This window comes from Lissotriton vulgaris, chromosome 10 (genome assembly GCF_964263255.1).
Source record: "Lissotriton vulgaris chromosome 10, aLisVul1.2, whole genome shotgun sequence".
Classification (NCBI taxonomy): domain Eukaryota; kingdom Metazoa; phylum Chordata; class Amphibia; order Caudata; family Salamandridae; genus Lissotriton; species Lissotriton vulgaris.
The window spans coordinates 411,305,669-411,332,512 of record NC_141698.1 but is presented as its reverse complement, the minus strand read 5'-3'; the positions used below and the strand labels follow the sequence as shown (position 1 = coordinate 411,332,512).

At 42.8% G+C, this 26,844-nt stretch overlaps 1 protein-coding gene across 1 annotated transcript in view; it reads right to left on the bottom strand.

Moving 5' to 3' along the window:
- The window catches only part of EEF2KMT (eukaryotic elongation factor 2 lysine methyltransferase), a 381,112-nt gene that overhangs the window by 33,603 nt on the left and 320,665 nt on the right, over window positions 1-26,844 (bottom strand). Inside the window, exons 5-6 of the mRNA XM_086941230.1 lie at window positions 25,026-25,159; window positions 24,006-24,313 (exon numbers count right to left, since the gene is read on the bottom strand). Coding sequence (XP_086797356.1) covers window positions 24,006-24,313; window positions 25,026-25,159 — 442 coding nt within the window. The remainder of the gene's footprint in view (window positions 1-24,005; window positions 24,314-25,025; window positions 25,160-26,844) is intronic.

The following is a 26,844-nucleotide window of genomic DNA, read 5'->3' as shown; positions in this document are numbered from 1 at the left end:
TGGCGGATGGCGGGGGAACTGGTCCTCTTCACTTTAACACATCATGTGCCCCCCCTCGACGACCGCTCGGCTCCTCCGGGTTGGCAGATTGTACCCTAGAGACAGGGTCTTCTTTGTATTCCTGAACCTTTTGTTGTTGGTAGATGTATTAGTGCTACTAGAACTATTTTTGAGCCTTTTTTTATTGGGTTTGGGTTTCCTCGTCCACCTTCCCTAGGGATCCCCAACGAGTTGCCATATTCTATGTCACTGGCCACCCCATGCTTTCTTTCACCTTCGTGGATTGGAGGCGGTGCAACGTGACTGGCGCCCTATTTCGCATTTCTCCTTGATCGCAGGTTCCTGATGGCGCACAATTCCCTTAAGGTCCTCACCCTTGATGTACGCTGCCTGAACAACCCAATTAAACGCAGAGCCATAAGGCATTATCTTGAGCATTCTAAAGCGGGCATATGCTTATGCCAGGAGACCCATCTGTTATCGAAAGATCATCACAGATTAAGGGCTAGGGCATTCCCCATCCAGTTATTCTCCTCTAATTCCACTAAATCAGCGGGGGTGGCCATCTTAGTCTCTAGATCCTTTTCGGGGAGGGTTCTACAGAAGCAGGCTAAGATCAGGGGCCGATTACTGACGTACCAGTTCACGCTAGGAGAAACGACCTTTGTCATGGGATCTATCTATGCACCTAATGAAGGGCAGACGAAGTTCCTCCTCAAGGCAATAAGAGAGGCAGCAGCAGTCGCAGATAGGCATTTGCTGACTGGGGGAGACCTTAATGTTGTTTTTGACAATGATTTGGATTGCTCCTGTCAGAGGACGACGCAGGCCGGGGTTTTCCCGCCTTCGGGGCAAGCCCTGCTCCGGGAGCTGGGATTGTCTGACCTCTGGCGCCACTCCCATCCCCGCACTCGTAGCTACACCTTTTACTCAGGGGCACACAAGACCTACGCGCGCTTAGGCTACCTTCTGGCCTCCTCTTCCCTTCAGACCCATATGACCGACATTGACATCCTGACGGCCTCCCTCTCGGACCACTCCCCTGTCCTGGTCAGCTTTCGCCTCCCGTGCTCACTGCGTCCCCTTAGACTTTGGCGCCTGCGTGACACGCAGTTGCAAATCCTGCCTGTACTGACTCAAATCCAGAAGGCCATCATAGATTTTAATTCCTTCAACGCTAACCTGGACAAGTCACTAACTACGCAGTGGGTAACCTAAAAAGCTGTCCTTCGGGGGAATTTATAGCGATCTCTTCAGCCCACAACTGAGATAGGGAAAATAAGGGGGCGGAACTTACAAGGAAGTTTGCTTGAGTCAGAGCTTGAGCAGCTACATCAGAGGACGGGGGCTTCCAGAGCATGGCGCCAACTTTGCCTAGAGAGGAAACAACTCGCAGCCCTGGATCAGGATAGGGCAGAATACGCAGCCCTTTGGCTGCGACACTCTTACTACACTGGGTGGGGGGGGGGAGGGGGCTTGGGACAGGTGCGGTCACCTTCTTGCCAACAAACTCCTTGAGGCTAGGCAGCAACAAGGGGTCCAGACCATACGTACGCCGGAAGGCGAGCCAGTGACAGATGACGCGGCTATAGCTGAAACCTTCCGGGATTTTTACGCAGACCTCTATGCCGAAGACTAGCTTGATCTCCAGTGTGGTGCAGACTACGTAGCTGGGTCCGGCATGCCCTCCCTTTCCCCAGCGCAGGTTGAATATCTCGACAGGCCATACAAGTGGAGGAGGTAATTTTGGCTATCTCCCTCCTCAAAGTGGGTAAGTCGTCAGGCCCAGACGGCTATACTGCCGCCTTTTACAAGACCTTCTGCAATCATTTGGCCCCCCATTCTGACGCAACTGTTTAACTCTTTCGAGCACACTGGTGCAATTCCGGGAGAGATGCAGGAGGCGGCGGTGGTCGTAATCCCGAAACCCGGAAAAGATAAGACGACCTGTGGCGTATATAGGCCCATCTCACTGCTTAATATTGATATAAAACTTTACACTAGCATTCTAGCAACCCGATTGACGCCCTACGTGCCACAATTGATTGAACCCGACCAGGCCGGCTTTATTTCCCAGAGACAGACTAGTGACAACACCAAGCGCATACTACACCTCATAGAGAAAGCGTCCCGCACCCAAGGCGAATACATGCTCCTAGGCATCAACGCAGAAAAAGCCTTTGATAGGGTGCACTGGCCCTGTCTGGAGATGGTGCTGATTGCAGCTGGCTTTGGCAAAAATCCTTAACTGCTATAGGTCGCCAATGGCGACAGTCCGCGTTAACGGCCGCACGTCGTCTCGGTTCTCTATCGGTACTCCAATCTCCGAACACGCGTCAGAAAGGAATTGAACAGGTGGCAACACTGCACAATATCTTGGCTGGGTAGGATAGCAGCCACTAAAATGACTATACTCCCCCAAATCTTGTACATATTTCAGACTCTCCCTCTCCGACCACCGTTAGGCTGGATCCGGCAAACACAGGCAGACCTCGCGCGTTTTATATGGCACGGTCGCAAACCGCGCTTCTGCAATCAGATTGCAATGCTACCCCCGGAGAAGGGAGGAGTAGGAGTGCCCGACCTTCAGTCATATTTCCATGCCGCCCAGGTCAGATATCTGGTAGAGTGGCAGCAGCTGGAATCTGAAAAGCACTGGCTGTTTAAGGACCAGGCAGTGGCTGGCAGACCACTACAAGGGATCCCCTTTCTCTGCAAGCCCCACCGGCCAGCTAATCTTTATGCATCATACATCACAAGCACTATCATGGACTCCTGGGATCGGACCAACACTCATGCACAATTGACCACTTTCCCATCACCTCTCACACCGCTATTTGATAACCCAGAGTTCCAACCCGGCACTGAAGCCCGAGCCTTTGAAGCCTGGCGTTCCTCCCCTTGCAGAGCCCTCGGACATCTCTTTGCCTTAGAGGGCATTATCCCATTTCCGCAGATTAGGGAACACTACGGCCTCCCCGAATCCGAACGCCTGTCATACCTTCAGATTCGACACGGGACACTACATCCTCACAATAGACCGCACGCACAACAACTACTATCCCCTTACGAAAAACGGCTGATGACGCGCATCTCTGATAAAAGGATCATATCAGATCTCTATAAGATGCTCATAGACCCCACCGTTCATACTTATAATGCAGGCCACGCCCGGTGGGAGAGAGACCTGGGGAGAACCCAAAGTCATGAGGAATGAGAGGGTATTTACCGTAGAGAGCGGCACTCAGTGTACCATATAGGACTCCCGGAGACCTTGACCAAGATAGTTACCTATTGGTACTATGCGCTGGAGCGGGTACACCGCTTTGATCCTCGACGCAGCGATCTGTGCTGGAGAGAGTGCGGGGAAAGAGGCACACTGGAACACATCCTCTGGAGTTGCACCCACATACAGCCTTACTGGTCCCAAGTGCTAGATGAAATAGACCTTCACTTAGAAACTCAGCTCCCTTGTTTTCCCTCCTACATCCTCTTGGACCTACCCAATCCATTAATGTACCTGCTTAAGTCCAGAAGGGGAAGACTAACGGCGATTGCCATAGGGCCTACAAAACATCTTGATCCACTGGCGCACTGCCCAAGTCCCCACACTCTCTGGCTGGCTTCAGCAGCTCTGGATGGTGCTGGGTATGGAGAAACTTACACTCACGCTGGCTGGTTGGGGGTCGGAATTCCCTGAACTGTGGAGGCCTGACCCTACTGGTGTCCGAATTCCGAGAGTTGACATGCCCCAGGTATTTTTGTCTGCTGTGTCTCCTTGACACGCAGATTCCAAGCGACAGCTCCACGAAAAGTCATAAACAACGTTGCTAGTCGAGGTGAAGCCTTCTCCTTCTTCCCCTCCCCTTTCAATTTTTTGTTCTGGTGGACGAGGGATGGGTGGGGCGGGTGGAGGGTATGGGTGGGGGGTTGGTTGGGGACACTTTCTATTTGTTCCTTTTTTGTTGATTCTGTCGACTTGCTCCATAATTCTTGCTTATGGCAATGTTGTACACTGCGACCTTTTGGTCTCCTTCGCTCTTTAACGTGGGAGCCGTGGGTCTTGTTATCATTCTGTCTTACACTCAATAAAAAGATTTAAACCATAAAAGGAAGTGGTTGCCTCTGCCCAATGCAACGAAGCATGCAAGTCATTTAGGAACGTGGTAGTGTATTCTAGGGTGCTCTGTAGTAATTTAGGTAAGAGGGGTATCTAATGTGACCAATGGAGTTGGATAAGAAGGGGGCTTCGCAGAAGCATTGGCACTCCGATAAATGAAGAGTGCTGTAAGCAGTCCAAGTCACGCATCTCATTTGTGTTTAGAACTCTTGAAGTGTGACACACTGAAATCTGCATTGCCTTTGGCACTGTGTTAGCTACTGGCAAAGTGTGTTGGTGCTACTAATATTTCATGCTGTGACAAGGACCCTGGATTAATCGGTCTTACAGTGTGTATGGCTTAGCGAAGACGACTCCTGCAGGGTCTGTGGACAAACAACCAGGCAGAACAGACACAGTGATGAAAAACTCCCCAATGAAGATTTTACCACTGTGTGTTTCGGTTAAAAAACGACCAATGCTAGCAGCCTGGAATATTGTGTCATGGCTAATCTTTACCATTCAGGGGAGCTCAGGGTGAGGAATATAGGCTACATAACCCCACATTCCTATCTTCCTGTTGCATAAGATAAATAAAACTGTGACTTTGTTGTATATAGTATTGAAAATGCTTCAGGTCTACAATGATGAGACTGAAAGAATGAAAACATGTTGATTTTAACTAACAAAGGCTTTCTGAGCAGTAGTGCTGCTACTGAGTTAATATATATATATTTTTTCCACCGTGAAGGCAAAAATGGAGCCCCCGATAGCTACCCGTCTCAGCATCTGCTTTGAAGCACCTGGCCCACTAAAAGCCCTGCCAGTTAACTCCAGGAGAACAAACTAGCATAAAAAGTAAATTTAAGCTGATGATGAACTCACAACTGGTCACAACAGCGCCATCTACTGTCGCATTCACTTAAATTAATGTGCAAAATCACTCGCAATAAATAAAGGGCAGATAAAGAAAGGCAGCAACTTGCATGCCTTCTTTTAAAATCCTCACCTGCGTGACCCAAGCCTATGACCTCACAGTGGCAGATGTGGGCGGGGGCCGCAGGAGAGCATGCAAGACACTACATGTCTACGTATGTCCCTTTGACCTCTTCTCGGCAAATGTGGCCCCAGAGGAATCACAACAGCAGTAATGGCGCTGAGTCCCTGACTGCTGTTGTTTTCCATGGGGGCCGCAAGGGCAGGTCTGGCGGGCTGTAATTGGCCCGCGGGCCGTACTATGAGTACCGCCGCTCCAGAGGGACCTTGGGGGTCAAAAAACCCTGCCGGGTACCTCCAGTAACACCCACACCAGTAGGTTGCTGAGCGGTCATCAGAGGCCATGCCCCCTTTCTTCACCACTCTGCAAACACGACACCTAGTTAAAAAAAAAAACAGAGAAATTCAAAGAAAAAAACCCAAAGGTTACAGGGACGTTATAGTTAGGAATTAGCATTAAAAAAAAACATACAAATTCACTGACAGAAACAAAGGTTACAGGGATGTTATAGTTGGGAAATGAAATTAAAAAAAACTTCGAAAATCACTGAGAAAAAACAAAGGTTACAGAGACATTTAGTTAGGCTCAGGTTTCACTCGTACAGAGAAATTCAACAGCTATAGTTAGCTGAGCTAACTATAAATCACGCCTCCGCAATGCACTACTTATGACCGCACATTTTACATCACTCTAGACATCGTCAGTGACAACACTGATGACATTTCAAATCACATCACTGATGACATCATGCACTGAATCTCTGACGCACCCACTCAGTCCCCAATATAACCTTTCATACACTCACTTCAACCTCCACACTACTGTTCTCAAAACCATTGACACACCCATACCAGTACTTACACACCCACTCACTGATTCATAGGTCTACACACACATCCACTCAGTCCCCCTTACAGCCAATCATACACCAACTCACTCACTGACTCATACAGCCACTCACACACTGTCAGTCATCCATAGAGCTACTCACTCACCCATAGTCAATCACACAGTAACCCACGCACCTATACAGTTATACAAACACCCACTCACTTATTCATACAGATACTAACGCAGACTCACTTACCTATACAGTCAATGACACAAACACACACTCGCCCATGGAGCCACTCTCACAATCACTCTCTCACACATATAGTCACTCATATACTCCAACACTCATCTATAATGCCTTTCACATATGCCGTTACTCACCCATATACCACTGACACATCCATTCATTCACCAACACAGCCATACACACACTCAGTCAATCATACAGCCCCTCACAGACACACTCACTAACTCACACAGACTCACCCATTCACTTATCCATGCAGGCAGTCACACATACCCTCACCCACCCAAACAGACACTCATACAGCCATACAGGTACTCAGACAATGAATCATTCACACATTCAGCCACTCACATACCCACTCACCAACCCATACAGCTACTTAGACACTAACTGACAGACTGATACAGACATTCACACAACCTAGTCACTCACCCATACATTCACTGAGGGCCTAATCACTCTCTTATACAGTCAGTCATGCATCCACTTAATCATCCATACAGGCACTCATACACCCACTGATTCACCAATACACCATGGTATACATATTAAACCCTCAAACCTTTTAAAAAAAGTTTTTAAGAACTGAGTAGCTCTAGAGGGTGTAAAAGTCATGTGACAACACTGCTAACACATTGATGGCCCACCTGTGGTCAACGCTTGAATGAGCTGAAGCACGTTATAAAGGGTTTATGGATTTGAAAGCTAGCTGCCAAAATGCTGTTTGGAAAATAAAGCACCTGTTATCCTGATGGTCTGGTGTGCTTCTTTGCTGGCAACAAGGAAGGTGTTTGGATTTATGGGGGCACTCTGTCCCCATGCACTGAGGCCGCCCTGTGGAGGTTGGGGCTCGGACACGGAGTAATTGGTATCGGATATATATATATATATATATATATATATATATATTCACTGAAAAAAACATAGGTTTCACACTAGTTATAGTTAGGAATTAGCATTTCAAAAACCTATTAAATTCACTGAAAAAACCATAGGTTTCACACCAGTTATAGTTAGCTGGAAATTTTACTGACATACACCATTGAAATTCCCACGTTATAGTTAGTTGGACTCACTATAAGTTGTGCGCCTGCAATGCACTGCTGATGACATCACATATTACATCACTCATGACATGGTCAGTGACATCACTCATGACATCACTGATGACACCATCCAGGGAATGTGTGTCTTTCTGAAAAATCAATATGTTTTATATTTTAGTTTCTATTTTTGAATATGTGTTTCAAGGGTTACATTACACTGAAAGGAGGTCTGTCACTCGGTCAAAAGGATGGTGTCACTGTTTTTTTTATTCTTTTTTGTTGTTTTATATTTTTTAGTATCAGTATGAGTGTCTGTATGGTTTGGTGGGGGTATTACTTAGCACATAGATGCATCAATGACTGACTCACTGTATGTGTTTTGCAGACAGCATATGTGCAGGACTGTATGGGTGGATGAGTGTGTATATGTGTGTGTTAGTGAGTGAACGACTGTCTTACTAGTGTCTTTATCAGTAACTACATATATTTTAATCTAATATATGCGAGTATTGATGTATATAAGTGAGTATATGTGAGAGTGAGAGATTGTAAGAGTTCCTGTTTAAATAAGTATGTGTTTCTATAAGTGATTGTTTAAGAGAGTAAGTATGTGTAAGTTTCCTTAGAAGTAAGGTGGTAGTGTGTGTATAGCTGTATATGCAAATAAATGGATGATCAATAGTTTATTTGCATGTGTGATTATGTGTGTGAGTAACTTTTGGATGACTGTCGGTGTGTAACAGGATGTATAGGTGTTTCACTACATATGATGAGTGAATATATGTATGAGTGACTATATAGAACTGTTGGTGAATGAGTGGATGTGTATATAGATGGTGGTATTACTGAATTGGTTGTTGAAACTGGTATGGGTATCTCTATTTTTTTGAAAATGTTAGTTTCTATTTTTGAATATGTGTTTCAAGGGTTACATTACACTGAAAGAAGGTCTGTCACTCTGTCACAAGGATGGTGTCATCAGTGATGTCATGAGTGATGTCACTGACCATGTCATGAGTGATGTAATATGTGACGTCATCAGCAGTGCATTGCAGGCGCGCAAGTGAGTCCAACTAACTATAACGTGGGAATTTCAATGGTTTTATGTCAGTAAAATTTCGAGCTAACTATAACTGGTGTGAAACCTATGGTTTTTTCAGTGAATTTAATAAGGTTTTTTAAATGCTAATTCCTAACTATAATTAGTGTGAAACCTATGTTTTTTTCAGTGAATTTCATAGGTTTTTTAAATGCTAATTCCTTTCTATATCGAGTTTGTAACCTACGATTTTTTTTATTTGCTGTTTTGTGTGAGTATTAATTAGTATTTTTTTTATAATAATATTTAAAAAAATATATTTTTAAATCATTTTTTCTTAGGGCGCTCTGGGTCCGCGCACCATTAAGCTCTCCGGAAAGCGCACCCAGAGCGCTACTTGCGTTTGTGTAAAAAAATATGAATGAAAAGTAAATAATAACGCAAGACATTTAGTACCATACATATAAAAGCAGTTTTTTTGAATAAGGAAATGAAAATAATTTTGCATTTCCGTGAAACAATCAAAACGTCACTTCGGCGCGCCGTGTAAGCGCCCCCGGAAGCGCCTACGTTCGCGCCGCGTATGCGCCCCGTAAGCGCCTACGTTCGTGCCGCGTATGCGCCCCGGAAGCACCTACGTTCGCGCCGTGTATGCGCCTACATTCGCGCCGCGTATGCGACCCGGAAGTGCCTACATTCGCGCCGCGTATGCGCCCCGGAAGCGCCTACGTTCGCGCCGCATATGCGCCCCCGGAAGCGATCCGGTGCGCGCAGCGTCAGCGCGTCAAGTCATGTGACCTTAAAATAACACTTTTCATTGGTTACTAACAGTTTTTTTTACAAAGAATGAAATCCCCACCCATTTCCTTCACTTCTTCTTTCACTTTTGTGACTGAAAGACCTGCCTTTTTTCTCTTCGATCTTTCTTGGATAATCATGGCTGCCAGACCATCCAGCAGTGAAGATGAGCCTGAATTCATTGATGAAGAGCCTCCTCAGCCGAAGGTCAAAGAGCATTTAATCTGGATTTTTTTTTTCCATACCAGATGACCAGAAGAAGGTCAATGCTCCAAAAGTGGAGTGCAGGATCTGCCACACAGTCCTGTCACGGGGTGACCCCACAAAGAAATATTCTTTTGGGAACTCCACAATGCTTCGCCATGTGGAGAGGAGGCACCCCCAGAATTTTGCCCGGGAAAGTGTCAGAGCTCTGGCACAAGAGGTTCCCAGTGATGGGGCCTTTACATCCACCGGAGGAGCAACTACTTCAGTGAGGGGGCGATCGCAAGAGCTGGTTCCAAACATTAAGCCTGCATTCAACAAAGGCGTCCTGAAATGCAGATATTGCGATCAGCTACTTACCTTTAGGGAGCAAAGTGTTCTGCTCATGGTTCGAGCATTGGAGAACCATCGCTGCCGTTCCCAGCTGCCGTTCCCAGCCCTACCGCCAGTAGGTATTATATATATATTACCTACTGGCGGTCGCCAGTAGGTAGTTATAATTAAGATTTTTTTCAATGCAAAATCTCAAAATTCTATTTGGAATAACTTTGGCGCCGGTTGACAAATCTGCCTGAAAATTTCCTCAAATTTGCCTCGTCGAGCTCCGGTCCTTCCCTGAAAGTTTGGGGGGGATTCGTCAAGCGGGGGCCGAGATAAAAGGAGGGTCCCAAAACGTGTTTTCCCCATGTTAATTTCCATAGGGCGGTCGAACTCACTTTTAGCCCGAACGGCTGAATGGATTTGCACCAAACTTGGCAAAATTGTAGGGACTGGTAGCCCGATGTGCCTTTGCTATGTCTCAAGATATGTGCTCCAGTGGTTTTTGAGTAATTTAGGTTCTAAAAAAAATATATATATCTATGGCAGCGCCCCGCTACGCGCTCCGGGGAGCGCACCGGGCGCGCCACCCGACTTGCGCACGGAAAGCTGATTGGCTCTCGGGTGTCTGTAAACATTCGAAACAGTCCGGAGCGGCCGCCATCTTGTGTCTCGGTAAAATCGAGACACAAGATGTGGCAAAAACAAAGGGGGAAATGACCATAAGGGGGCAGAGTAGACCCCCTCTGACCCCCTAGGTTTGATGTGGGGGCCATAAAAGGGCCCCGCGGGGCAAATATTTTTTTATTTTTTTTATGTGCGCGGGGGAGCGCCCGGTACGCGCACCGGCGAGCGCACCGGGGAGCGTACCATGGGGAAAAAAGAATGACATTTTTTTTAAAAAATAGCATTTTTTTTTAGAAATTGGAGGTAATTCTAAAAATAACTTTTTTTATTCTTCTTGTTGGTTTTTTAACATTTTTTTGTTTTTTTGGCTTTTCTGATTTTTTTTGTTTTTTTTGTATTTTTTAAGGGTAGAAACAAAAAACAGGGAATTCTAAAGGGCTCAACAGGAGCAAAAAAAAAATGGAACAAATTAATGATTCCTTGGGCACTTGTGGTTATCCCAAGCACGATTAATAAGTGTGATGCATTGCTCTCCGTAGCATATTGTTTGTCCACAAAAAATACAAACAATTTTAAAATTGGAAAATTTGGTTTGTATGGTGGAGCATATCTCCCTAACTTCTGGTCCCGATGGGGTGGAAACATTAGTTTGGGAGGTGCTGGCAGAAGATTGGACAGGGTTTCTGACCAGTTCCCTGACTTATGCCCTAGCATAGTTATTTGGATGCTTTCTAAGCATATGTCAGATCATCGTGTGGTTGCCGACGGAGTATTTTTTGTTGGGATTCCCCCTTGACAGCTCCTGATGACAGATTAAGCAGGTTGCCTTAGGTGCATTGACATTTTTTTTGTCGTTGGGGATTGAAAAAAATTGCCAGATGATGTGCTCTTTTGGTTTGTAGCTAATATTGTCCTCTGGGACGAATCTCCTCTCCTCCTCCTCCTCATCCTCCTCCTGTTCTTGATCTCCACCACTGTGAAGTTGTGGAGGTCCTTGTGGTGGTGGTGGTCCAGAAGATCCAGTAGCTGCAGCTAATGTAGCCATTTTCGACTGATATAAATGCAGGTCTACCTCTCTCAAAGCACAAAGGTAGAATAAGGAAAAAAGGGGGGGGCTTTCATCATTTGGAGAAAAAAAAAAGATCCTGAACCAATGAAAAGTGTTATTTTCAGGTCACATGACCAGGGGTTTCATCATTATGAAACCAAAACTGTTATGAACCAATGAAAAGTGTTATTTTCAGGTCACATGACCCGACGCGCTTACGCTACGCGCCCGGGGCGGGCCCAGGGGCGCGTCGCGTAAACACGTCGAATGCTTCCGGGTGCGTTTACGCCGTGCGTATCACGTGGACGCGGCTACGCGATACGTCACAATCATGTTTTCGTTTGCGACATTGGCGCTAACGGGATGCTTCCCGGTTCGCGCACCGGGGCGCTTCAAAATACTACGCTTTCCGGGGCGCTCACCGGGGCGCGCCCCTTGACTGCTCCAGGGCAAAAAAAAAAAAAAAAACAATATACAAAAAAAAAAAAGAAATTTGAAAAATTGTAGGGACTGGTAGCCCGATGTGCCTTTGCTATGTCTCAAGATATATGCTCCAGTGGTTTTTAAGAAAATTTACTTTGAAAAAATATATATTGGGCTACATTGGGCTATATATATGTTAGAGCCCTACTGTAGCCCAAATGTAGCCCAATGTAGCCCAAAGATGGCCACCAGAGACAAAAAAATACAAATGTAGCCCAAAAATCAGCCAGATGTAGTGCAACTATAGCCCAATGACAGAATGTACCAGAGTGTTCTAAAGAACAACTAGAGCGCTAACAGTCTTACTTATAAAGTGAGACTTATAGTTAGGAATTAGCATTAAATAAACCTTTGAAATTCACTGAAAAAACCATAGGTTTCACACTAGTTATAGTTAGGAATTAGCATTTAAAAAACCTATGAAATTCACAGAAAAAACCATAGGTTTCACACCAGTTATAGTTAGGAATTAGCACTTAAAAAACCTATTAAATTCACTGAAAAAACCATAAGTTTCACACCAGTTGTAGTTAACTGGAAATTTTACTGTCATAAAACCATTAAAATTCCACGTTATACTTAGTTGGACTCACTATAACTTGCGCGTGCAATGCACTGCTGATGACGTCACATATTACATCACTCATGACATGGTCAGTGACATCACTCATGACATCACTGATGACACCATCCTTGTGACAGAGTGACAGACCTCCTTTCAGTGTAATGTAACCCTTGAAACACATTCAAAAGTTAGTGTTAGTGCATTGTGGTCAGAGATGGTTTTGGGGGATTTTATGATATTTATTAAGGCTGTCTTGTGTAATGATGTCATAATATAGTCTAATCGAACATACTTGTTGTGGGGATAAGAATAATAGGTAAAGCCATTTGCATTATGCTTCAACATATCCCAAACGTCAAATAAATCGTGACTGTCCATCAGATGGGATAATGCTTTATAAACTTTGGGTTTACGGCCTCTATAATTCGGTGGGAGTCGATTATTTACTAATTTTTCGATATTTATATTAAAATCCCCACACAAAATTAGTGGACCGACCCAGGAGGCCAATTCTAGTTCTAGTTCAATAAAGAGTTGTGGGTCATCCAAATTAGAACAATAAAGTGAGCAAATGGTTATTTCTGACTCTAGTTGAACCACAACCCATCGGCCATGTTTATCGACAAGTTGGCGTCTAGGACTCCCCAATCCAGGTCTTGCTAGAATGGCGACCCCCCGTGTTTTAGACGTTTGTGATGTTGCTGCTAACAGGTTAAACCCAGGAATTTTTAACAAGTTTTTATCACAGCCTGCTATGTGGGTCTCCTGGATACAGAGGATGTCTACAGGGTCTTGACGTAACAATTGAAAGAGTTGGGCCCTTTTTCTCCCATCATTAAGACCTGCTATATTCCAACATCGTAATTTTACTCTCCCCATTCAGAATTATTTCCTATTGAACCAGTACCATCTCTGTAATATATTTTGTGCCACCACCATCCTACTTTACGCTCATTATATAGATTGACATTCCTCTCCCGGTTTAGGTTAATCAAAATACCCGGTAAAATACTCCAGTTATTTAAAGAAATTAGAATAGCCAAAACTCCTTTGAGATTTCTTATACCACAGATCACACTCATTTTTGTAATTTTTTCTCCCCCCCTTTTACCCTCCCCCTCCCCCTCCCACTCCCTCCAAACCCCTGTACCCCACCCCCCGCCCTTCCCCACCCGCAATGTGAGGCAATTAGACTCTATGAGAGTCTTTAGTGATGGGGAGACACTCCCAAGCCAGGCCCAGACTGAAAATGAACACAGTGAAAAAAAAAAGAGAAAGAAGGAGAGATGGGGTGAAAAGAAAGAATAATGAGAAAAAATTTAGGAAAAAATAGAGAGACATAAAGAGGCGAATTAATCTAGTATGTTCATATGGAGTTTCAGTACTGTCCAATACGCTCTCTATATTCTCTATATGTTATATTCTATTTTCTCAGTTTCCTCTTTTTCTCATTCAACGGTTAATCAAAAAGTCATCTATTCTAGTTTTATCATTAGTGAATCATTAAGTGAGACTGTCTAGAAATTCTTTAGCTTTGATTTCGGAAGTAAAAAATTTCGTCTGGCCATTGTATATAACTTTCAGTTTGGCAGGATTATTTAAGTAGACTTGTGCTTTCTTCTCCATAAAGGGTTTAATAAGTTGCCGCAAACGCCACCTCCTTTCCACCGTCGTGTGGCAGAAATCAGGTCTTACAAAATAGGAAATGGAGTCTCTGGTCCTACGTGCTTCCGGCCTGGCTTTTTCTGAGATGGCTTGCCGGAGAAGAAAATTCCCAAAAAATACTAGGACTGCTCGTGGATAGTTCCCCTGCTTCCCAGTGGGTTTCAAAGTGATTGGAGTTCTACGGACTCGTTGTACTTCAAGCTCCCAATTCCATGAAGAGAGTTCTGGAAGAGTGTCTTTAAAGAGTTGGATGATAAAGGCTCGGATATCGGAGCCTTCAATATTTTCTGGTATTCCAAGAACGCGCAGGTTGTTACGCCGTAGGCGATTTTCCATGTCCTCGAGCTTCCATCTGACATCGCTTAGTTCTGCTTCATGTAATTCTACTTTTTCCCGTGTGGCTGTAGCCTCCGCCTCATTAGTGACTATTCGCTCTTCCATCTCTGTCATTCTGGTGTTGAAGGAATTAACTGATTTTGACAATTTTCGCACTACACCCTGAACCTTATGTAGCGCTAATTGTGCTTTGCGTCCATCCCTTGATGTCTCTTCTCGGTGCGAGGCGATAGCCTGGAGGACTGTATCCATTACCGTGGAGAGCGTAGCATCCTGTTGGTGTATAGAGCTCCGTTGAGCTGGACGAGGGCCGGTGGTGGTGGCATGTTCTTGAGACCCCAATGCAATCGAAGGGGAGTAATCCCACGTCAGCCCCTGGGCCCTTTTTTTCCGTATAATAGTCCTTTTATTTTCCCTGGATTCTGCCGTTCTTGTCTCTTGATCACTCTCCGTCTCGGAGCCAGTGTTAGTTTCGATTTCCAGTTCTGAGTCATCTGACCATCTTGCATCATCTATCCCTTCTGATAGTGAGTAAAAGTCTGATGGATCCCTATCAGTGTCAGTGGGGTCAGGAGTTAGCGCGTCTCTGTCACTCCTCTCCTTGCCATCAGTGACCTCCAGCAACTCCCCCAGATTTCTTGTAATATCACCAAAGTCTGATGTCCCAAGATCACTCTCTAGGGCATTGCATGGTGGTTGATTTTGCAGTATTTCCTGCGCAGCTACAGTCTTTGGGGCTTCATGGACTGTTGGTGTAGTTTCCAGTCCTGTTTCTGTTACTGGCGCTGATGTTATTACGCCTGCTGGACTGGTCTGTACCACAGAAGTTAAAGAGGTTAACGTGATAGTGGAAAAAACAGGAGTTTCACACAAGGAAAGATTCTCCATACCTTGTATTCCTGGGTCTGAGTCCGCCCCAACCTTGGGATCTAATATTCCTGCCACCACAGCTGTAGGCTCCATACATTTCACTGAGGGACCCTCTCCTGTAGTTGATGGAGTATTTACACTGATATTCCTATTCTCATTTTCCATGGTTTTGCCATTTTCTCTTTGCCCACTAGATGTCACTGTAGACCTTGAATTGCCTCTCGGGATAGCATCGGTTACCGGCAGAACTGCTGGGTTTTGTGGTGTAGGAGCCAGAATCAGGGCCGGAACAGACGTTGGAGCTGGAGTTTTCCGAAGCAATTCAATCACGGAAGGACCAGCAATAGGTGTGTTCGGCTGTTGTTTCGAAGCTTTTCTAGGTTTGCCAGCTCCATCGAGGTCGGTAAAGTCACTGCTGCCCTCCAGACGTATGCCGCCTCGTTTTGTTGCTAGTTCCTTGTCCCGAAGAAGAGCCTGCTTTGCTGCCCTCGTCTTGGCTGCAGCAGCGGCTACAGCAGCGGCGTTTTTCGGCGCCATACCGCTGGAGATGCTGGAAAGACTCAGTATAGGTGAATCTGTGACCATAAACCGAGCCGGCTGTTTAGACTCCGGGGGTCCGTCCCGCCTTACTCGGGCAGCTCCTCCATTGGTCTGCAGGCGGACTATGAACCGTAGAACAAGCACACCGATCAAGGAAGTGCAGAACGAGAAACGCTGCTGCAATACCCTCGGGTCCAGCTGGTCCTCCGTCCCGATCCTGGACATCACGCCAGTTTCACCATCTGGGCATATACAAACTCAATATCATAAAATCCCCCAAAACCATCTCTGACCACAATGCACTAACACTAACTTTTGAACTGGATAGTTTTAATAGACCTAATATCCAATGGTCATTTGACCGAAAGCTACTTACCAACCCAGACTATATTAATTATATTACATTATACGCTCAATCCTTTTTTGATAATAACCAATACAGCGCACCAAGATTCAGTGTATGGGACTGCTTTAAGGCAGCAATCAGGGGAGGGACGATAGCGTTTGTAGCAAACCACAAGAAAACTCAAGACAGTATTAATAAACAACTAAACATAGAACTCACCAATCTGGAATTAGTACATGCCAAACAAATCCAGCAAGGAATATCAACCTCCGATACATTACAAAAATTACTGATTTTAAAAACAGAAATGAATAGCTCGCTAACTCAAAAAGCAGCAGAAATATATCAAGCGAATAGAGCTAGAATCTATGAAGCAGGGGAAAAAGTAGGGAAGCAATTAGCTCTCAAAACCAGACAAAAGCAAACATATAATAGGATAAAGAACATCGAATATGAGGGTCAACAGTATACCTCCCCTCAAGATATTGTAGAAGTGTTTCGAAAATACTATCAAAAATTATATCAAAATGAGAATGAACATCTATCTACAAGAGATATGAAAATCTTTCTTAGAGAGTGGTTACCGGAACCAGGGATGTCTAGAATACTCGATCAAGTTGATAGAGAAGAACTGGAGAAAGAAATCACAATGGAAGAATTAGAAAATGCACTATCAGATCTAGCTAACGGGAAGGCGGCTGGGCCCGACAAGATCCCATTAGAGCTATATAAATTGTTGGGTAAACAGATACTACCCTACTTATTAGATCTATTTCTAGGGGTACAACATCATTCAGCCACACCAGATTCATGGAAGCATACCAATATAGCAATATTTCCTAAAAAAGGAAAACCCCCCCAACTCCCCTCTTCATATAGACCCATATCACTTATAAACTCTGACTCAAAGCTTTACTCGAAGATACTTGCAAACCGTCTAAGGGGGGTCATCGAACACCTTGTATCCCCGTGGCAACACGGCTTTATCCCAGGGAGGGGAACGACTGATCATACTCGTAGAGTCATTGCCCTATTCGACATCATGGGTGCCACGGGGGGAGAAATGTCGATGGTCTTACTCGACGCCGAAAAGGCATTCGATCGAGTGTCTTGGCGGTTTTTGTGGGAAATTATGAAATTTAACAACTTCGGCCCTGGCTTTATTAAAGCCCTGAAAGCTCTATATATCAATCCTAGGGCTAAATTATATATTGAGGGTTTTGAGTCAGAGTTTGTAGAGGTACAAAGAGGTACTAGGCAGGGCTGTCCTTGTTCCCCAATATTATTTGCCCTAGTAATTAATCCTTTAATTTTAAAGCTTCTTAATTCCCCTCAAATTCAACCGGTTAAGGTGGGTCCGTATTCTACTAAAATATTGGCATACGCCGATGATATTGCTGTGCTCACAACCAAACCAGCAGACGCAGTAGTTGAAATAGAGCAAATAACTCAAAATTTCGGACTCCACTCTGGCTATTCACTCAACAGAGATAAAACTATGGTTTTATGTACAAATAATATCATATATGACAGTCCCTATAAAGTTAAAAACGCAATATATCTAGGCGTAAATATCTCTCCTGAGATAAAAGAAATTAACCAGATTAATTATGATCCTCTGATCAACTCAATAAAAATAGATCTGAAGAGGGTAGATAACTTACACCTTTTAATAATAGGGAGAGCAAATTATATTAAAATGAGTATATTTCCTAGAATACTCTATCTATTCCGGGCTATTCCATTGATGGTTGACGGTACCACTGTTAAAATCTTTGACTCAATAATCTCTAAATTTATTTGGAATTATGGTAAAATAAGGAGAGCATTACCAGCCTTAACTCTTCCCCTACATAGAGGCGGCCTAGGTATCCCGAACTTAACATTCTATCTCTGGGCGACATTACTCCAACAAATGGGCCTGCTCTTTAAAGTTAAACCTTCCAACTTACCCATCATAGATTCTTACATCCCTTCTATTTTTGAACTTGGTCTAGGAGATAAATGCCGAGGGATATTGTTGAAACAGCTCGAAGCATCCTATTATAAAAAGACCAAGTTCAAGGTAATCGAAGATGCATGGAAAGTTTGGAAACTTGCCTCCAAACAATTAGGCATACCAAAAATAACAAGGTATACCTCTCTTTGGCATAGCAAAATCGTATCATCATCTCTAATAGATACTGTCTCCAGGAGATGGGAGAACTCAGGTATATATACACTTGGTCAGTTTTTCGGGCAGAGTGTTGCTCCATCTTTTGAGGGATTACAACAGAGATTTGATATACCAACTACAGATTATTTAAAATATCTTCAAGTATATACCAACATTCGTAACTTTAAATCTATTATTAATTTAGATAGCTTTTATTTTTTTTCTATTATAGGGAAACGAGCTACTAGAATAGGTACTCTATATGATTTATTTTCTCAATCCCTTAATGATGATTTAGATAGTGTGGAGAGATCCTGGGCACAAAAACTTGGTAACCCAGATGTGGATATTAATTATTCTATAACTCTTTACACAACATTATTTTTAGCACCGAACCTTAAAGCACAATACTTTAAAACCATCTACAACCTCTATTTTACTCCAGCTAAACTCTTCACCTGGGGTATGCGAGTAGATGATTGCTGCCCCAGATGTAGACAGGGACAAGCAAATTTAATTCATATGTTTGCCGAATGTCCGAAACTAAATAACCTACAAGCAATGATTGGAGGATTTTGGACTCAAGTTTTCGGGAGGAATCTTAGATCCTCCGCCACCCTATATCTTCTAGGTCACGATGAATCCTTAGGTTACAGTTTAGAGGAACAGAGGATTGTCTTTTTGGGTACTGCCGTCTTTCGTATTATTCTTGCGGCATGCTGGAAAGATCCCAATGTACCCACCTTTCAGATGTGGCTTTGTCGATTTCTTGCCATTTATAAGCAGGAGATAGCTATATATCGCACAAGGGGTAGGAAAACTAGAGCCCGGGGCACTCAGATCTGGGCCCCAATTTCTAACTGGTACTCCAATATAAGATCCTCCCCCTGATATGAGAAGGGCCGACATGGGCCGACATGTTAAGAAGAGGTAAACTGTGTAAATTATTATAATTGTTCTTCTTCCTTGTTTTTCTTTCTTTTTTTTCTTTCTTTTCTGTGTTACTTTCTTGCTTTTCTTTTTCCGTATGTATCTTGTTCTCAATAATTTTACGGATGTATTATTGCTTTATTCAAAATGTATTCTTTATTTTGTAAAGAAAATGTTTTATACTACAGATCATGCTCAATAAAAAAAAATAAAAAAAATGAAACACATTCAAAAATAGAAACTAACATTTTCAAAAAAATGGAGATACCCATACCAGTTACAACAACCAATTCAGAAATTACACCATCTATATACACATCCACTCATTCACCAACAGTTCTATATAGTCACTCATACATATACTCACTCATCATATGTAGTGATACACCTATACATCCTGTTACAGACCGACAGTCATCCAAAAGTTACTCACACATGCAAATAAACTATTGAATATCCATTTATTTGCATATACAACTATACACAAACTACTACCTTACTTCTAAGGAAACTTACACATACTTACTCACTTAAACAATCACTTATAGAAACACATACTTATTTAAAATGGAACTCTTAAAATCTCTCACTCTCTCATATACTCACTTATATACATCAATACTCACATATACTAGATTAAAACATATCTTGTTACTGATAAAGACACTAGTGAGACAGCCATTCACTCACTAACACACACATATACACACTCATCCACCCATACAGTCCTGCACATATGCTGTCTTCAAAACACATACAAACAGTGAGTCAGTCATTGATGCATCTATGTGCTAAGTAATACCCCCACCAAACCATACAGACACTCATACTGATACTAAAAAAACATCTAATAACCCATATACACACACATGTAGCTACTCACCAACCCATGCAGCCTCTTATACACAAAGTGAAACACTGATACATATATTTAAATATTTAAACATTACTCGCTAATATATGTATTCACTAAGATACACTTAATAAGCCAGTTAACCAATCAATTAAAAAAAATATATATCTTTTTAGACACTTATTTAAACATTTATTCTTCCATCGACCTTTACATATACATATATAAAGCATATTTATTGTTCAGAAAGACACACATTCACTGGATGGTGTCATCAGTGATGTCATGAGTGATGTCACTGACCATGTCATGAGTGATGTAATATGTGACGTCATCAGCAGCGCATTGCACGCGCAAGTTATAGTGAGTCCAACTAACTATAACGTGGAATTTCAATGGTTTTATGACAGTAAAATTTCCAGTTAACTATAACTGGTGTGAAACCTATGGTTTTTTCAGTGAATATATATATATATATATATATATATATATATATATATATATATATAGCCCCAGCTCCAAACTTCCCTCTTATCCTTCAGGAAAGAAAAAGCACTCACGTGGATTCTGTAGCTCAACAGCAGTTTATTCAGGACAAACGCGTTTGTCCTGAATAAACTGCTGTTGAGCTACAGAATCCTCGTGAGTGCTTTTTCTTTCCTGAAGGATAAGAGGGAAGTTTGGAGCTGGGATTTATATCGCGGTACGCCACCGCGTTTATTGCACCCGACCAGGAAGTGCCCCGCCCATGGCGTGTGGAGGAGCGAGATATATATATATAGATATATATATATTTCATCCCACAATTCTAGTATTCCGTACCAGAAAAAACGGCCAGCACTCGGATGAGGTGTTATTCTTTTTTATTTCGTTTCCGAACCCCCTACACCCCCGACAGACGCGTTTCGCTCAAGGCTTCGTCAGTGTCGTTTGTGAACAGACATTTTCGCCATTTTAAACAGTCCGCCCTTTGCTGTTAGTAGACATAGAAGATGGTACATGGTTTGTTTACATGGCGGCCATTACTGAGTGTGCAATTACTCATTTCTCTCTTACTGTTCCAAAATGGCGACAGATAAAGTGCACCGTGCATATAAAAAAAGTGTTCGACAATTGGCTGAATAATTGTTTAGACTACCATATATAAACAATTAATTTACATTTGTTGATACCAAAGAACTTCATTATTTACATCTTTGTGCAGGCTATTTACAGTGATTATGTAGGGGTGTATCCCCGATTTCATTTTTGTCATGAATACGTGCAGATCCGATATTTACAAAAAAATCATTATAGCTGTTGTCCCATATTTACAAGACTCTCATAATTCCCATATACATGAATACTTTTGTTCCTCATAAATTATGCCTCTTGTATAGGTATTAGGTGATGTTGGGCAAAGCTAATTACTCCGTTATTCTGCCCTGTATGGGCTATCGGTTTGCCACACTTTCCCTTCTTACTCTCTCGTTCTTGGTACCATTATGCATTCAACATATTTCTCAACATGTGCTAAAAATATAGGCATTTGTCAAATTCAATAGGCTAGATCTTCGCTCTATCTTTTTTTAGGTTGTTGAGTACTCCATCCCATGCATCCGCATATACGATGGAATATTATATCAGGTTTTTATCATAGGTGCACCCACATCTCAGCATCGTTGTTGAGACCCCAAGGTGTCATCGTCTTAAGGTCAAGGATGTACTTCGATTCCATTACTCTGAGGGCCTTCTCCCTATTCCCCCCTCTTTCAGATTTCGGAACCTGATCTATACAGTAGTACATCAGGAGGTCGCTATTGCTTTGGTGTTGTTCCGCAAAGTGCCGGGCTATTGGATATGTTTTATCATTGTTCACAATAGCCCTCATGTGTTCCAAGACCCTCATCTTAGCCGGTTTTATGGTGCTTCCTATGTACCGTTTTTTACACGGACAGACCAAGCAGTAGACCGTGTATTCTGAATTACAATTCAGATGTTTCAAGATCTTTCTGCTCGGTCCGTCTTCCCCTGATCTACATGGGTACTCCTTCACCTTTTTACTGAATTTGCATGCCTTGCAACGCAAACAGTGATAGAAACCAACCACTTGGCTCACAGGTTTGATTGTTTTCTCAGGGGAATAGTGGCTGTGGACCAGATAGTCCGACAGGGACTTGCACTGTCTGTAGGTTACTAATGGTTTGTCTTGTAACGCATGTTTTAAGATGTTGTCAGTCTGCAGAATGTGCCAGTTTCTCCTGAAAGACTGGACCAATTCTCCCGACTTACTGTTATAAGTCGTGATCATTCTGACCTGATCATCGCATTTTTTAGACTCATTTACCAGCAGGAGATCTCTCCTGTTGATGGTTTCTGCTTTTGCACTGGCTTGGTCTAGGACATTGCGAGAATATCCCCTCGCCTGGAATCTTTCCCTAGCTTCTACCTGTGCTTTTCTGAAGTCCTTGCTCTCAGAGCAGTTTCTTTTGAGTCTTAAAAATTCACCATACAGTACATTTTTTACTAGACTCCTAGGGTGATAGCTTTCTGCATGCAATATAGCATTGCCCGCAGTTGGCTTTCTGTATAGTCTTGTGTGGAGATGATCCCCTTCCACGAATACCTCTAGGTCTAGGTAACATACGCTTTGGTTACTGATGACACTGGTGAATTTCAGATTCTTATTGTTCATGTTAAGAGTTGAGACATATTCCTCAGCCGAGGTCCTGTCTCCCCTCCAAACTATGAACAGGTCGTCGATATAACGGGTCCACATAAGTATGTTTTGGTTCCATTTTTCATTTTCCCCTCCCCAGGCCTCGTGCTTCTCCCACCAGCCCACGAAAAGATTCGCGTAGCTGGGGGAGAAGCACGATCCCATAGAGGTCCCTCTTATTTGCTTGTATAGCTGGCCTGCAAACAAAAAGTAATTGTTAAACAAACAGAATCTTATCATACAAAGGATCATGCTGCTGTGTGCCTGAAATTTGGAATGTTTCTGTTCTAAAAACCATTTGATCGCACACAGTCCTTGTTCGTGATCTATACATGTGTATAGATTCACGACATCCATGGTTATTAGTAGCATGTCCTCGCCCCACGTGATGTTATCCATGATTCGTAAGAAAAAAAAAAAAAAAAAAAAATATATATATATATATATATATATATATATATATATAGTTTATTGACCAATAGTTTATTGACCAACTGATGCGTTTACCAGGCAGTGTCTTTTTCAATGTTGGCTTTGAAATGGTGATTTAATTGATAGGTTTTTATATTTCTGCGCATGCTCCCATTGGCTGGTATATCATCGTAAGCAACAAAGGACTGTTGTAGCCCCAATCATTGCCAGCAAGTATCATTATGCCGGTTAATAGGAGTTATGGCCCCTCTGGGTACAAGTCCCATAATGTATTATCCTTCCTTGCAAGCACACTTAAGTGAGACTGACAAAATGATCACTTACAGGTATGTATTCTCTTAATGGACATTGCGGCTGAACAAGGTCAACAGGACAATTTATTATAGGGGCTGCTCCAGTTGAAAAAATGTGTAATCTGAGCTAGCGTGCTTGCAGGGAAGGATGGTGTATTATAGATTGACTGTACTTTCCATATAACTCACCAATGCAGCATTCAATTGCAAATGTAAAAAAAATAGTGTTTTTCTATCTGCAACAGTTCAAAAGTTTAAAAAGTAAATACATCGACACGTGAGGCCACAGAGTGGTAGACCCTTGGTAAAGTTTAAATGTCCATCTTTACGCCACTAATTGCTATATATATATAGGTGCTAAATTGGTACTGATCAAGTGAAACCACTGATCATACAGTATTAATGTGTGTTAAAATGACAAAATAGTGTTGTTACACTGCCAAAGAAGGTTGCGCATTAAACTGAAAAAAATGCTTTTTGCTTCCAAATGTTAGTTAACACTGCCACATATTTTCATCCTCGATTACCGGATTATTCCATTACCCTTGAATAAGTGATGGTCAAATATAACTTCTTATGTACCTGATGCAATGACAACTTCAAGGTGGAGTTGCGAGAGCTGCGCCTCTGTAACAGTTTCCCAATCAAGCTCCAGGACTGTTATTTCTGGCCTCAGTTCATGACGTAAGCCTTCGCCTACGGCAGGAAAGTGCTCTACAGGGCAAGAAGTGTTTTCAGAGCCCACTCGAAATCCATTCAGCTGAATATTCTTAGAAAGCTGCTTCAGCACATGGTGGTGGTAATCACTGAATATAAACCTCTTGGGATTGCAAGTTTTGCAAATTGTAAGCCCTGTCAAGCCAATCCCACTTCCAAGTTCCAAAACTGCCCTAAAGTGAAATCAAAGAAAGCAGGAGTTAACATACTAGTTATGTCTATGCTAGAAATAACACAACTGCTCAACCTATCTACTTATTAACGATAGACTTGGATTTAATATCTAGACCAACACTGGTGTACACTGTAAGTAAGGTGTATGAGTAGATGGAAGGCAACACTGGTGAACTCAGTCAGCCTACTGCAGCAAGTGGCTCCCCTGGAGATAACTGGGCACTGATTAAACTAGTCCATCTTCAGCGGGAAGTGTGCCAGAACTGCACAATGGACCTGGCTAATATCTTAATTACACAAATAGTTAAGCTTTTCCAGTGAGTCGAAACAGGTGTAAAATATGTAGGAAATAGACTCTCCTTAACAAGCATGCACCTACAAAAAAAATCAGCACCCACAGAAAATTGATATAAACGTTACTCATTTAGGACGTCTACTTTGTAAATATTAAGCAATGAAGTTCTATTGCTTTGATCAGAGGCGTGAGGATAAACAACTTGATCTAGAAGATAAGATCACAAATGAGTGGATCAGGTAACATGCAGATCCCTGCCACGTGTATATTAACTCACTGAACTATGCCAAAAGGTAGAAATTCACCCTCATATTATGCAGAGTGATAATTGAAGCCGGAATCCAACTAACAATTGTACACACTGATACATTTTGAATCTTTACTGAGATTAAACAGGTCAATTTTACTCAAATTACCTATTGTTGAAAAGGTCCAGCTCTTGCATGGCCCACTGTGCAAGATGCAGGGCAGCTTCCCACGTGACCAGACCAGTGGTTCCCTCTGATATGATAGCCAAGTTTTCAGAAAGAGTGATGGTCTCGCCAGAGGGCTGAAATCGGAACAAGAAAACAACACATTGTCAAGAAAGAGGCAAACTATGTTGGATGACCATAGACAAAGGGTTATCAAAATATAAAACTCAGAAGTCGAGAAAAATCTAACTCAAAGTACTAATATAGGTCACTGAAATGTCTCTTCGTCTGCACATCACAATTTTCTTTGTGAACTCAACCATCAAATACTACTGAGAACTAAAAGAATTGTTGACAAAATTGTAACTACTGCATCAGGGTATTAACAAAAATGCTTTCTTACACATCTGCAAATACTTTCCTCCACGGCATATTGGACTGGAACCACTAAGCAAGAACGTCTACCTGAATGTATACATTTATTAGGGCCCCGCAATACATTGTATGGAATGGTATCTTAGCAGAAGAAAACAAGTTACTTACCTGTAACTTTGGTTCCCCAGTATTGGTAACTTTCATAGATTCCCATGTTTTGTATCATTCCCCGTCGTCGGAGTGGGAGCCTCGGTAAAATAAAAAATACCATAGTAATAGATACAAAAAAGAAAACTAGGCCTAGGCCTCATCTCATTTTGTAGCCTATCAATCTCTTTTTGTAAAAGAGACCAAACTTTCTGCAACAACCAATCAGAAGAGCCTCACCCCTTGGAACCTTCCTGAGAGAGCTTCAGAGCCTCAGATTTTCGTAGCCGTTGTGTAACAGCAATCTTAACATGAAAAGAGGCCAAGCTTTCCCTGGGGAGGAGGGTGGGCGCATGGGAATCTATGAAAGTTACCAATACTGGGGAACCAAAGTTACAGGTAAGTAACTTGTTTTCTTACCCCAGTATTGGAACTTTCATAGATCCCCATGCTTTGTATCAGAATAGCTAGCAGTTGTTGTGAATGTATCTAGGACCCTAATTAAATATTCCTGATTCATGCCCTAATGCGGTTATGATAAATCATGTCCTAATGAAGGCATACGAATATTACCCATATTCAGCCATAGCCCACGCAGCCCAAATACGGCAAGGCTACTTCCTTAGATTCCTAGAGAGCACAACGAGTTCTTTCGACACACCAAACCTACAGTAACCTGGGAATTCCCCATGTCTTTGTTTTTATTTGTCATTGAACTCCTGCGAGCACTAAAGGAACAGTCAGTTCTTAGTGACATCTTTTATTGACGTCTTATGTCCAACCTTACGTCAAACACGGCACCTTCCAGGTATAAATATACCAACACTTGCCTTAAGCAAACACACGGTGGTGTGGAGCAGAGCGTCTATCTACTTATCTGAAGCCCAGCTGATGCGAGAGCCGAAGGAAGCCGCCCCTCCCCTTTGGCACACTGGAGAAACTGCCTTTTCTCACGCAGAGAAATCCAGCTCCGGTGTTTCCAGTTACCCTTGCGGGTTGCTGGAAGATCGAGTCCTGAGAAACGAGATACAAGACCTCCTTCATTCTATAACCAAGGTACGGAGCTGACTCAAACCTTAGAGAGAATTCTTGATTCGGATTCTTGGCAAAAAAAAACAACTTAACTTAAAACTGCAACTTACTTACTCCTTCCCATGTATTAGGCTTAGGTCAGGTACACCAGGGTAGGCGTATCTTAGAAGCACCAGTTGAGTTTGTTAGTCAATATTTTTATGTATGTAAATATTTTATCCGTTTTAAAGTATCATATGGCTAAGAAACCATATCAATGCTTTTACAG